General features: G+C 40.4%; 1 protein-coding gene across 6 annotated transcripts in view; it reads left to right on the forward strand.

Moving 5' to 3' along the window:
* Positions 1 to 13,628, forward strand: part of STAG1 (stromal antigen 1) — a 421,343-nt gene that overhangs the window by 298,833 nt on the left and 108,882 nt on the right. For all 6 annotated transcript variants that reach the window (XM_033212569.1, XM_033212568.1, XM_033212571.1 and 3 more), the window contains 2 exons: positions 3,906 to 4,020; positions 13,248 to 13,365. In XM_033212569.1, coding sequence (XP_033068460.1) covers positions 3,906 to 4,020; positions 13,248 to 13,365 — 233 coding nt within the window. The remainder of the gene's footprint in view (positions 1 to 3,905; positions 4,021 to 13,247; positions 13,366 to 13,628) is intronic.

Below are 13,628 nucleotides of genomic sequence, written 5' to 3' on the forward strand. Positions count from 1 at the left end.
AGTACTAGATCTTTACTTCTTAGTTTCAGAATTTGAACCATGGCCTCTTGTTTTTTTCTTGGTCTGGCAAGAACTTATAGTGAATGCTGGAATTTAAACAGTATTCCAGAACCAAGTCACTGCACTTCTGTTCTTTCTCAGTCTGGTGAAGACTCAGTACTAGAACACTGCCCTGGAACTATATTGCTGACCTTACATTATTTCCCAACCTGGGAAATACTTAAGTGGGTACTGCAACTTAATCCTGGCCTTTAAGTTGTTTCCAGGCCAAGGAAAGACTTTATACAGTCACCTGGGCTTTGTGGAAATTACATCTAGGGATTTGATCCTTCCCGTGGATTGTGCCCCTTGCAGTGCTTTTGTACTGGCCACTCCCTTCAACATGGCATCCCCACTGGTCAATGTGCCAAGTGGCCACCAAGATCTGTGCACCAGTTGCTGTGATCAGCACCCTGTTCTTTCTCCCCAGTTTTCCCCAGGTTTTTCTGGCCTCCTGGCACTCCCAGTGGTTCCTGTGGGATGGAACTGGAGTGATCTTCTTGTGAACATTCCCAGACTAGCAAGGAGAGCAGTTCTCCACTTCTAATTCCCTCTTATCTTAGCAATCATGGGTTGAGGGCAATTCTCTTTGAGTTTGCTGGCAGTTGGAGGGGGCAGTTGGCACAGTGTGAAATGACTATTTCTCTTACTAATCATAGTTTCTTGATTCTGTGGGCCCAAAGGTTTTCTCCACTTCTCTTCAGAGTTCTAGCATATTCAAGTGGTATTCTTGTGTTTGAATAGTTTCTGGTTGTATTTTTGTAGGGGGAGTGATGCTGGCCAGTCTTCTGTTCTACCATCCTGCTGATATCAGAACACCAAAAAAATTTTTGTTAGAATATCTTCCACAGAAATCCAGAAGGATGAGCCTCCATTAGTTTTTGTTTCTTTGTGAAAATTAGGCCAATTCTTATGCAAATGAAAGCTTCATTCCATAAGTATGTTTTAGGTCCCTGTCTTGGAGAAACTTACAGTTTAATGAGTTGATTAATGATCTCTTTTATCATTCTTCCATCATTTAATATGGTGACTTAGAAAATCTTAAATAAGCTATGTAGTATCCCCAGGAGTTCCATGATCAGCTTTCAAAGATACTTAAATGTGCACATCCACACACATATAGTGTCTTGTAGTCTAGTCATAAGCTTTTCACAGTATTAACCAATCATCCAAAAAGTAGTAAGGTCTGTCTGAAATGAATATTTTAATACATCATCAAAAATCCCACATTTTAATACTCAAAATTTAAGCAAATTCCTCAATGCCTCATTTATATGCACTAAATGGAATTGTTTAAATTGATACAACTGGGCATGGTGGCTCATCCCCATAACTCCAGCACTTTGGGAAGCCGAGGCAGGTGGATGACTTCAGTTTGAGATCAGCCTGACCAACATGGTGAAACCCTATCTCTACTAAAAATACAAAAAATTAGCCTGGCATGGTGGCACACGCCTGTAATCCTAAACACTCCAGAGGCTGAGACAGGAGAATCTCTTGAGCCCAGGAGGTGGAAGTTGCAGTGAGCAGAGATCATGCCATTGCCGTCTAGCCGGGGTGACAGAGTGAAACTTCATCTCAAAAAAAACATAAAATAAGCCAAGCGCGGTGGCTCAGGCCTGTAATCCTGGCATTTTGAGAGGCCGAGGTGGGTGGATTACTTGAGGTCAGGAGTTCAAGACCAGCCTGGCCAACATGGTGAAACCCCATCTCTACTAGAAAGAAAAAAAATTAGCCACGTATGGTGGCAGGCACCTGTAATCTCAGCAACTTGGGAGGCTGAGAGGCACAAGAATCTCTTGAATCTAGGAGGCAGAGATTGTGCCACTGCACTCCAGCCTGGGTGACAGAGCGAGACTCTGTCTCAAAAAATAATAAATAAATAGATTGGTATATTTCAGTTATCAGGGATATTCCTATTTTCCGTTTACCACCCCCTGAAAGTCACCCATTAAACAGAACCTTCTCTTAAATGATAGCTATATAGATACAGCTTCAAGATAAGTTCTCTAGTCCGCTAATATGCCTTCCTCTTCACTCACCCCCCAGAAAAACTCAGCTTCTCTGTAGTCGTTTTCTGCTAGAGATTGGTTTCTTATAATATCACATGAAATTGTACTCGTTTTATTCAGTTATATTACCTCTCATTTGAGAGGCCTACTCTGACTTTTACATATAAACTAGTACATGCTATATACATATACCTTTTTTTTTTTTACTTTATAACCAGCAACAGTATATATTTGTCTACTGTTTATTCACTACAGTGAGAGCTCCAAGAAAACAGGGATTTTGTCATTGTTTGCTCCTAATATCCCTTTTACCTAGAGCAATGCCTAGAAATAAGGTACCTTAGCAATTTTTTTTTTTTTTTTTTTTTGAGACGGAGTTTCACTCTGTCACCCAGGCTGGAGTGCAGTGGCACCATCGCGGCTCACTGCAAGCTTCACCTCCCGAGTTCACACCATTCTTCTGCCTCAGCCTCCCGAGTAGCTGGGACTACAGGCGCTCACCACCACGCCCGGCTAACTTTTTGTATTTTTAGTAGAGACAGAGTTTCACCGTGTGAGCAAGGATGGTCTCAGTCTCCTGACCTCGTGATCTTCCTGCCTCGGCCTCCAAAGTGCTAGGATTACAGGCGTGAGCTACCGTGCCCGGCCAACTTAGCAGTTTTTAAGTTTTGTTAGAATAAATCTAAACAAATTAAAAATTTCAAATTTTTTTGCCATATTTCATATGTTTTGCTACTACATGATATTTTTATTAATTTACCATTAATGTCGTTTTACTAAAAACTGTTGGGTTCGTGGATAATGTTTCTAGATAATAAGGTGTGAATTTTTGTAATTATTGCTGAAACATTTGGTTATATGTTATAATTACATGACTGTGAAATCAATGTTTAAGAAAATAGAACTCAGGGCCAAGGCAGGCATATCACTTGAGGTCAGGAGTTTGAGACCAGCCTGGCCAACATGGTGAAACCTCATCTCTACTAAAAATACAAAAGTTAGCCCAGCGTCGTGGTGGGCATCTGTAATTTCAGCTACTTGGAAGGCTGAGGCAAGAGAATTGCTTGAACCCGGGAGGCACAGGTTGCAGTGAGCCAAGATCATGCCATTCACTGCACTCCAGCCTGGGTGACAGAGCAAGACACCGTCTCAAAAAAAAAAAAAAAGAAAAGAAAAGAAAATAGAACCCAGTTTAAAATTACATATTCTAGTATCAGTCATACAGGATAATGGCAGTGCTTGTCATTTTCACACATATTTGAACATTGTTCATCAGTAAAAGTTTCCCTTTACATTTTATGTCTAGTTTAGCCTATATGACATTGTTCAGATTCCACCATTTTCTGACCTATAATGACATCAGTTACATTTTTGTATTGAAATAGATGAATAATCTGATCTCTGATATTCTTTTTTTTTTTTTTTTTTGAGACGGAGTCTCTGTCGCCCAGGCTGGTGTGCAGTGGTGCAATCTCAGCTCTCTCAAGCTCCGCCTCCCGGGTTCATGCCATTCTCCTGCCTCAACCTCCTGAGTAGCTGGAACTACAGGCACCCGCCACCATGCCCAGCTAATTTTTTGTATGTTTAGTAGAGACGGGATTTCACTGTGTTAGCCAGGGTGATCTTGATCTCCTTAACTCATGATCCACCTGCCTCGGCCTCCCAAAGTGCTGGGGTTATAGGCATGAACCACTGCACCTGACCTGATCTCTGATACTCTTTTCTCTCCACACACACCCCCCCGCCCCATTTTTTTGTTGTTGTTGCTGTTAAACACTGAAATGATTTGTGTGGTGAGGGAACACTAAAGTTCATATTCATGTAACTTTGCAATGCCCTGTTATTTATTTCCAGGCTATTTAGCAGACATGACCCACAAGCGGAAGAAGCATTAGCAAAGAGGAGGGGAAGAAATAGCCCGAATGGAAACCTCATTAGGATGCTGGTTCTTTTCTTTCTTGAAAGTGAGGTAAAAAATGTTTTAAGATAACTCCTTATTTCTTTTTATTATATTACATGTTAAATAAAATTATCATTTCATTTTAATTTTTTTAAAATCAAATAAAAACAAGTCTGTTTCTTATAAAGTTGCCTTCATGAATTGCATGATATAGAAGCAGTCCTTTACCTTTTGTGGAAAGAATTTCTGAATATACATGTAGGTGTGGACCAACACTGAATACAGACTGGCAATGTTAAACTTCTACAGTATTGCAATACTTCATACCTTTTTTTTTTCTTCTCTTGAGACAGGGTCTCACTCTGTCGCCCAGGCTGGAGTACAGGGGTGCGATCTTGGCTCACTGCAGCCTCTGCCTCCCAGGTTCAAGGGATTGTCCTACCTCAGCCTCCTGAGTAGCTGGGACTACAGGTGCTCACTACCACGCCCAGCTAATTTTTGTTTCTTTAGTAGAGACGGGTTTTCACCATGTTGGCCAGGCTGGTCTTGAATTCCTGACTTCAGGTCGTCCACCTGCCTTGACCTCTCAAAGTGCTGGGATTATGGTCATGAGCCACCGTGCCCAGCCCGCATAGCTTTTTTTTATGGTTCCCTCTTGTTTTTATGCCTATAGCTGTTACATCACATTAAACAGTTTTTGAAAATTTTCAGACTGTCAATAACACCAGTTTTATCTTGTTTGAAAATTATTTAGTAAGGAGAAAGAAAAATATGAATTCATGTTTTGATATTTGTACAAGCCTCATAGCAATATTTTTATGTGCTATATTCAGTTACTGCTTAAACAATTTTGTAATTAACACTTATATGTCAGGATCTGTTTTTGCAAGTAAGGTTTGGTTTTTCCACCAAAATGGTGTGGGTTTTTTGTTTTGTTTTGTTTTTTGTTTTTTAATCTGTATTTCCTACTACTGCCGTGTCATTGGGGAAATGGTAAATTAAACCTGAAGAACTCCTGAATAACTTCTTCGTTTAGAAATGGTTGAAAATAGAGTTACAGGCCAGGTGCAGTGGCTCACACTTGTAATCCCAGCACTTCGGGAGGCCGAGGTGGGCAGATCAGTTGAGGCCAGGAGTTTAAGATCAGCCTGGCTAGTATAGCAAAAGTTCGTCTCTACTAAAAATAGAAAAAAATTAGCTGGGTGTGGTGGCACACACCTAATCACAGCTAATTAAGAGGCCAAGGCACAAGAATCGCTTGAACCCAGGAGGCAGAGATTGCATGCAGTGAGCCGAGATTTTGTACCACTGCACTCCACCCTTTGCCACAGAGCCAGATTATGTCTCAAAAAAATTAAAATGAATAAGCAAACAAAATAGAGTTGCAAAAGAAGTAGAGAACATCTAGAAACCTAGGACTCTCAATTTTATTTGTTAAAAAGTGTTTATGATTTGTGCTAAAATGTCAGTGAAGAAGAGAAACGATTCTATGAATGCTCAAGTTTGAGAGTAAGAGGGGAACTTCGTAGGAATAAGGAAGAGAGACACAAACAGGTAGCCTGTATGAAAATTAAAATTGGAGAAGTAAGAACTCAGTCAGTGGAATGAGGGGTGTTAGGGCAAAACAGCAGAAAGTGGTGAAGGAGTTGCTGCCATTTTTTAAGAGTTACCAATGAATAAAGAAATAAAGTCAGAAACAAAACTAGCTAGAGAGTTGAATTTGAGTAAAGAATGTGTTTAATAGTGTTTTAAATGTGTATACAAATTACCCGAGGATCTTGTTAAAATGCCAGTTCTGATTCAGTAGCTCTAGAATGGGGCCTGAGATTCTGCATTTCTAACAGTCTCCAAGATAGTGCTTATGCTCCTGGTCCAAGGATCACACTTTGTGTACTAATGATTTGAAGCATTATTTTCTTAACAAGCCAGGGTAGATATATTACAGAATAAAATGCAAAATGTGAGTTTTTTTAGTAAAACACTAACTACCCCATAAATATCACATGTCTAGTAAACCATCTCAACTTATACTCTTATCTCCCTTAGGTTTTAGAGGAATGGAATAAAAAGTAGCCAGGCATGGTGGCTGCTTTGGAGGCTAAGGTGGGAGGATCCCTTGAGCCCAGGAGTTGCACAGGCTGCAGTAAGCTATGATTGCACCATTTGCACTCCAGCCTGTGCAAGACCTAGTCTCTTAAAAAAAAAAAAAAAAAAGCAACAATAGTTTCAGAAATTGATAAGCATGAGATAACTACTGAAAAGTTTAGGGAATATGATGATCTTCACTAACTGACTTTGATTATTAATTAAAGGAAAATGTTTTTTATCTCTGAAAGCTCAAGGACTTTTCTTTTCTTTCTTTTTTTTTTTTTTGAGACCGAGTCTCGCTCTGTTGCCCAGGCTGGAGTGCAGTGGCCGGATCTCAGCTCACTGCAAGCTCCGCCTCCCGGGTTTTACGCCATTCTCCTGCCTCAGCCTCCCGAGTAGCTGGGACTACAGGCACCTGCCACCTCACCCAGCTAGTTTTTTGCATTTTTTAGTAGAGACGGGGTTTCACCGGGTTAGCCAGGATGGTCTCGATCTCCTGACCTCGTGATCCACCCATCTCGGCCTCCCAAAGTGCTGGGATTACAGGCTTGAGCCACCGCGCCCGGCGACTTTTCGATTTATTAAAAGGCATGAATACTTAGTTTCAGGCGGTTTGTTGTTTATTTAAAGAAGTAATTTGTAATGTTTATTACTGCACAATTTTCAGATGGTCTTACTGTATTCCTGTGTTTGCTGCCATTTTCTAAAGTCTTACAACAGTATTAGAATGTATTTGCCAGTTATCCTGTATTACATTCCTTTTTTTTTTCTTTTTTTCTTTTTTTTTTTGGAGACAGAGTCTTGCTCTGTCACTCAGGCTGGAGTGCAGTGGTGTGATCTCAGCTCACTGCAACCTCTCTCTCCCAGATTCAAGTAATTCTCATACCTTAGTCTCCAAGTAGCTGGGACTACAAGTGTGTACCACCATGCCTGGCTAATTTTTGTGTTTTTGGTAGAGACAGGGTTTCACCATGTTGGTCTGGCTGGTCTCGAACTCCTAACCTCAAGTGGTCCACCTGCCTCGGCCTTCCAAAGTGCTGGGATTATAGGCGTGAGTCACCACACCTGGCCCTGTATTGCATTCTTGACAGCTACAAAAGCAACTGCAAATAGTATTGAAAGGTTTCTGGTTGATTCTTATGATTCATGGTGTTTATATTGACTTTTATGGTCTCCTGTGTTTCACAAGAAATATTCTTTGTGAAAATCTCTCCTCTTTTTATACTTGTGTTCCCCCAGGGTGAATGCTTAATGAAGCCATATTCTTATAGTATGATGGTATTCCAATTATGCTGTACTCTGAATTTCTCTTTGTTTTACTGTCACACACTTTAATTGGTAAAATTTAGTAATAGACTTATGAAATACTAAATTGAAAGAGACTTTAGAAATAATAAAGTAGAGGGAGTCTTATTGGGGAGATGGAGTCTTGCTGGAGTGCAGTGGTGCAATCTCAGCTCACTGCAACCTCTGCCTCCTGGGTTCAAGGGATTCTCCCGTCTCAGCCTCCCGAGTAGCTGGGATTACAGGCATGTGCCACCACGCCTGGCTAATCTTTATATTTTTAGTAGAGATGGGGTTTCGCCATGTTGGCCAGGCTGGACTTGAACTCCTGACGTCAAGTGATCCACCCTCCTCAGCTTCCCAAAGTGCTGAGACTACAGGCATGAAGCATTGTCTGCAGCCAAGGGAGTCTTTTATAGATGAGTTACAGACTGATACGGTTTAGTCCTGTCCCCACGCACATCTCATCTTGAATTGTAATAATCCCCATGTGTCAAGGATGGGACCAGGTGGAGATAATTGAATCATAAGGGCAATTTTTCTTACACGATTCTCATGGTAGTAAATAAGTCTCACGAGATCTGATGTTTTTATCAATGGGAGTTCCCCTGCACAAGCTCTCTTGCCTGCCACCATGTAAGATGTCCCTTTGTTCTTCCTTCATCTTTTGCCATGATTGTGAGGCGTCCCCAGTCATGTGGATCTGTGAGTCCATTAAACCTCTTTCCCTTAAAAATTTCCCAGTCTCGGATATGTCTTTATTAGCAGCATGAGAACAGACCAATACACAGACATCTACCTGGGATTAACTGAACTGATTATTTTACCGAAATGAGAAGTAGTAACATTTTAATAGAATTATAAAATGCTGAATTGAAATCAGTTTACAGTGCAGGTAAAATGTGATTAAAAGATCTGCCTAAACAAGTCTGTAACTTTCTTTTCTTTTGGTACCAAAAGGTGATTTTTTAAGATGTTTCAACCTGTCACATTGATTTCAGATGACAAAATACCTTGTGATTTTAGATGCATGCCAGATAGTTGGATAAGTCGTACTAGATTGTAATGAGTCCGGATTTCCCCAGAGGTAGTATGACTCCAGAATTTATTATAAAAAGTGTGATGCAGCCAGGTGCGGTGGCTCACGCCTGTAATCCCAGCACTTTGGGAGGCTAAGGCGGGCAAATCACGAGGTCAGGAGATCGAGACCATCCTGGCTAACATGGTGAAGTGGAGACCAGCCTGGCCAACATAGTAAAACCCGTCTCTACTAAAAATGCAAAAAATTAGCCGGGCCTGGTGGCGGGCACGTGTAGTCCCAGCTACTCTGGAGGCTGAGCCAGGAGAATAACATGAACCCAGGAGGCAAGCTTGCAGAGAGCCGAGATTGTACCACTGTCCTCCAGCCTGGGTGACAGTGTGAGACTCCAGCTCAAAAAAAAATTAAAAGTGTGATGCTTTGCTTTTCAGAGGGATAAGGATGCTAGATGCTATTAGTAATTATTTCAAAACAACAAGAACAACCCAGAACATTTCTGGATAATCTGGTAGTATGGTCACCCTTCTCCTCCTCCTCCTCCTCCTCCTCCTCCTCCTCTTCCTTCCTTCCTTCCTTCCTTCCTTCCTTCCTTCCTTCCTTCTTCTTCCTTCTCCTTCTTCCTTCTCCTTCTTCCTTCTTCTTCTTCTTCTTCTTCCTTCTTCCTTCTTCCTTCTTCTTATTCTTCCTTCTTCCTCTTCCTTCTTCCTTCTTCCTTCTTCTTCTTCCTTCCTTCTTCTTCTTCTTCTTCCTTCTTCTTTCTTCTTCCTTCTTCTCCTCCTCCTCCTCCTTCTTCCTCCTTCTTCTTCTTCCTTCCTCTTCTTCTTCCTTCCTCTTCCTCCTCTTCCTTCCTCTTCTTCTTCCTCTTCTTCTTCCTCCTTTTCTTTTTTTTTTTGGGGAGACCAAATCTCACTCTGTTGCCAGACTGTAGTGCAGTGGCGCAATCTTGGCCCACTGCAACCTCCGCCTCCTGGGTTCAAGTGATTCTCCTGCCTCAGCCTCCTGAGTAGGTGGGACTGCAGTCACTTGCCACCACGCCCAGCTAATTTTTGTGTTTTTAGTAGAGATGGGGGTTTTACCATGTTTGCCAGATGGTCTCAATCTCTTGACCTCGTGATTTGCCCACCGTGGCCTCCCAAAATGCTGGGATTACAAGCATGAGCCACCACGCCTGGCCAGTGACCCTTCTTATGAATGATGAAGCTAATTGTGACAGTCATTTTAGACAGGAAAATTGACAGCTTATTATAGATGTGTTGAAGACATTTCCCAAAGAAGCCAGGCGTGATGGCTCACGCCTGTAATTCCAGCAATTTGGGAGGCTGAGGCGGGTGGATTACCTGAGGTCAGGAGTTCAAGACCAGCCTGGCCAACATAGTAAAACCTAGTCTCTACTAAAAATACAAAAATTAGCAGGGTGGCGTGGTGGCATGCACCTATAGTCCCAGCTACTCAGGAGGCTGAGGCAGGAGAATTGCTTGAACCCGTGAGGCAGGAGGTGGCAGTGAGCCGAGATCACACCACTGCGTCCTGGGCGACAGAGCGGGACTCTATCAAAAGTATGAAAGAAATTAAGGTACAGTATAGATTGAGAAATTTTATTATATTGCATAGTAGGAGCTATGTAAGATAACAGAAACAATGAAGGGAGGCCAGGCATGGTGGCTCATGCCTGTAATCCCAACACTTGGGGAGGATGAGGCGGGCAGATCACTTGAGGTCAGGAGTTCAGGACCAGCCTGGCCAACATGGTGAAAGCCTGTCTCTACTAAAAATATAAAAATTAGCCCGGCGTGGTGGCAGGTGCCTGTAATCCCAGCTACTCGGGAGGCTGAGGCAGGAGAATCACTTGAACCCGGGAGGTGGAGGTTGCAGTGAGCCAAGATCACGCCACAGCATTCCAGCCTGGGCGACAGAGTGAGACTCCGTCTGAAAATAAAATAATTTAAAAAAAAAAACAATGAAGGGAAAGAACTAAATCGAAGGACATGCAGTCAGATTACTGCCTAATAGACTCTAAATGCAGATTATTACTTGAACATGTTTTCTTGGGAAGTGAAAAATCAATACAATAAAAGGAAAAGAGGAGTATAAGAAACACTGGTGAGCAAATAAATTTGAAAAAAAAAACCTTAGAGCTAAACCTAAAAACTGTGACATTGATGTTTAAGGCAAATATCTATTAATATTTTAAATGTAGGAGTATAATGTTCAAATTAAATGAAGAGAAGTGATAAACAGGCTAAGGATTTTGGTAATGGAGAAATGTTGGAAAATAAAACCATGAATGAAGGACAGATAAAGTAATCAAGGAAACATCACAAATAGAGCACAGAGAATAAAATGCCAGCAATATTTTCAGTAGTAATCCCAATAAATGTAAATAAATTAACATGTTTTATTAAAATGCAGATTATCATTTGGGATTGAAATAAATGAAAAATAGCTATATGCTATTTACAAACACATCTTAAAATAAATTAGAGGAAGTTTATAAATAATAGGCTGGATAAAGGCTGGAAATAACTAATAAATGGTTACACAAAGATAGCAGAGGGGGCAATATCAATACAAGATAAACCAGAATTAAAGACCTAAAACATTAAAAGGGATAGAAAGGGGATATTTTATATTTATTGAAGGTATACTCTGCCAAATATATACAATTGCAAATCTACAGAAATACACATAATCAAGCATAAAAGCATATTCAGCTGATTTTTTTATTGTAAAATATATAAAACAAAATGTACTTTATTAAGTATACAGTTCATTGGCATTAAGTACATTTATATTGCTAGGCAATCATCACTGCCATTTATCTCCAGAAATTTTTCAAATCTTCCCAAACTGAAACTCTGCCCATTTAACAATAACTCTTTAATTTAGCATGGGTTAATAGCAACAGTTTTGAAACAATTTATTTTTCTTTTTTCTGCTGTGATTGTTCATCTTTGACTCTTGAGTTGTGCACCTCTTATGCCTGTCACTGTTGGAGTAATGTTATGGATGGTCTAAGGATAGTTTCTCAGAACATGTGAATTAGGAAAGTTTGAAGATACCTCCCTCAAACTTTGCCTATATTATTTACAAGCAAAGATACTAATCAATATTATTTACTCTTGCTTTGATGGAATTCACTGGGACATGTTGTGTGTATTTGAAATGCAATTGAAATGAAGTACTGAATTAGTGTCAGAAGAGGCAGAGCATTACATAAGTCATTAAAATTCACAGTGAAACCAGCCTAGTAACATGGTAAACTCATCTCTACATACACACACACAAAAAAAGTGCAGGGTGAGGTTGCACACTCCTATAGTCCCAGGTACTCCAGGGGCTAAGGTCAGAGGATCACTTGAGCCCAGGAAGTCAAGGCTGCAGTGAGCCATGCTTGCGCCCGCGCACTGCAGCCTGCGCAACAATACTGTGAGACCCTGTCTCCAAAGAGGGGAAAGAAAGTCACACTGAAGAGTGATTATAGAGTTAGAAATTAGGAAGAAATCCAACTCAGGTGCTGAATGCGCCAAGATAACAGTAGATAACCGATAGTAGATCTAGAAGGGTGACTTTCATGCTTTTGGGCCACTACTCATGATGAGGAAAACATTACCTCTCAGAAGTACAAGCACATATAACAAATTACAGTTAATAAAATAGTATTTACCCTTTCTATGTGCTATGCACTGTTTCTACTGTGCATCATTTTTTGAATCTTTGTTCTCAATGCATTGAATTGGTTTAACAACCCAAGAAGGGGTTGCAGTCTGTAGTTCGACTAACACTGATTACCAGGACTGTTTATCTGAATGTAATGAGCCTCAAAAGTGGAAGATCTTTTATATTAGGGTGGAGAAGTTACTTGTAAGTGGAAGAAATCAGAACAATGCCAACACCTTCTGCTTCATTAGAGTAATATTCTCAGGGCCCAGCACGGTGGCACACACCTGTAATCCTAGCACTTTGGCAGGCCGAGGCAGGCAGATCTCTTGAGGTCAGGAGTTGAAGGCCAGCCTGGCCAACATGATGAAACCCCATCTCTACTAAAAATACAAAAATTAGCCAGGCATGGTGGTGTGGGCCTGTAATCCCAGCTACTCGGGAGGCTGAGGCAGGAGAATCACTTGAACGCAGGAGGTGGAGGTTGCAGTGAGCTGAGGTTACACCACTGCACTCCAGCCTGGGCAATAGAGCAAGACTCCATCTCAAAAAAAAAAAAAGGATAATATTCTTCAAGGCTTAATGACTGTCTAGTGGTAGAATTTGGTGTGAAGTGTTTGATGAAGACCTTAACTATGTTTGTTTACTGTGGGAACATGGGCTCCAAAGAAAATTATCAAGAGAATAATGACCAACAAAAAATGAGGGTGGAGTGAGGAATGAAATGAGTCCAGTGGAAATGAGAGTAGAATAGTGGAGACATGGAGTAACTTACATTTTTTACTTTGACTAAGATGACAGAGATGTGAAGTAAGTACAGCTGGTCCAAAAGTTTCTAATGGAATTCTGAGAGAAAATTATTAATTTCCTTTAAAAAATAAAAATAAAAATAAAGATAGTTGAAGAGACCACAAGGAATAGTGAAAAGTGACCTAGATCTAACATGTAACTTCAGAAAATTTTATAACTAGCTATGCTGTTTCCTCATCTATAAATGATGTCATTGGTCTAGGAGATCCTTACTTTTACTACTGTAAATGGTAAGGAGTCGATTCTGCATACTGCATCCACACTATTGACAGTGGAATGTGAATATGTATATTGTTCTCTAAGTGGTTTTTAGAATCATGGAGACCAAGCCATTTTAATTATGAAGAAAATGATTTATTAAATTAGTATTAGTAGTTTGTTAAATATTCTTTGGTCACACTTGATTTCTTCTTTTTAGTTACATGAACATGCAGCCTACTTGGTGGACAGTTTATGGGAGAGCTCTCAAGAACTGTTGAAAGACTGGGAATGTATGACAGAGTTGCTATTAGAAGAACCTGTTCAAGGAGAGGAAGGTATAGTATTTTGACAAGTTAATTTACATGATTTTGTATTTCCATTGATAGCAATACAGTTGTATATAGATCGCTTCTTAAAAACGAGCAATACAGTTGTATATAGACTGTTTCTTATATAAACATGCTGTGTCTTTTTGCCAAGAGAACAATTTGCTTTCTATAACAAGAATGTCTGAATCGTTTCTAACATCTTTCTGTATTAACACTGCCACCATGCCACATACATTTTTAAAAATCCATATGCGTCATGTAATAGTCAA

Source organism: Trachypithecus francoisi, unplaced genomic scaffold (assembly GCF_009764315.1).
Source record: "Trachypithecus francoisi isolate TF-2019V2 unplaced genomic scaffold, Tfra_2.0 Lachesis_group0, whole genome shotgun sequence".
Lineage (NCBI taxonomy): Eukaryota > Metazoa > Chordata > Mammalia > Primates > Cercopithecidae > Trachypithecus > Trachypithecus francoisi.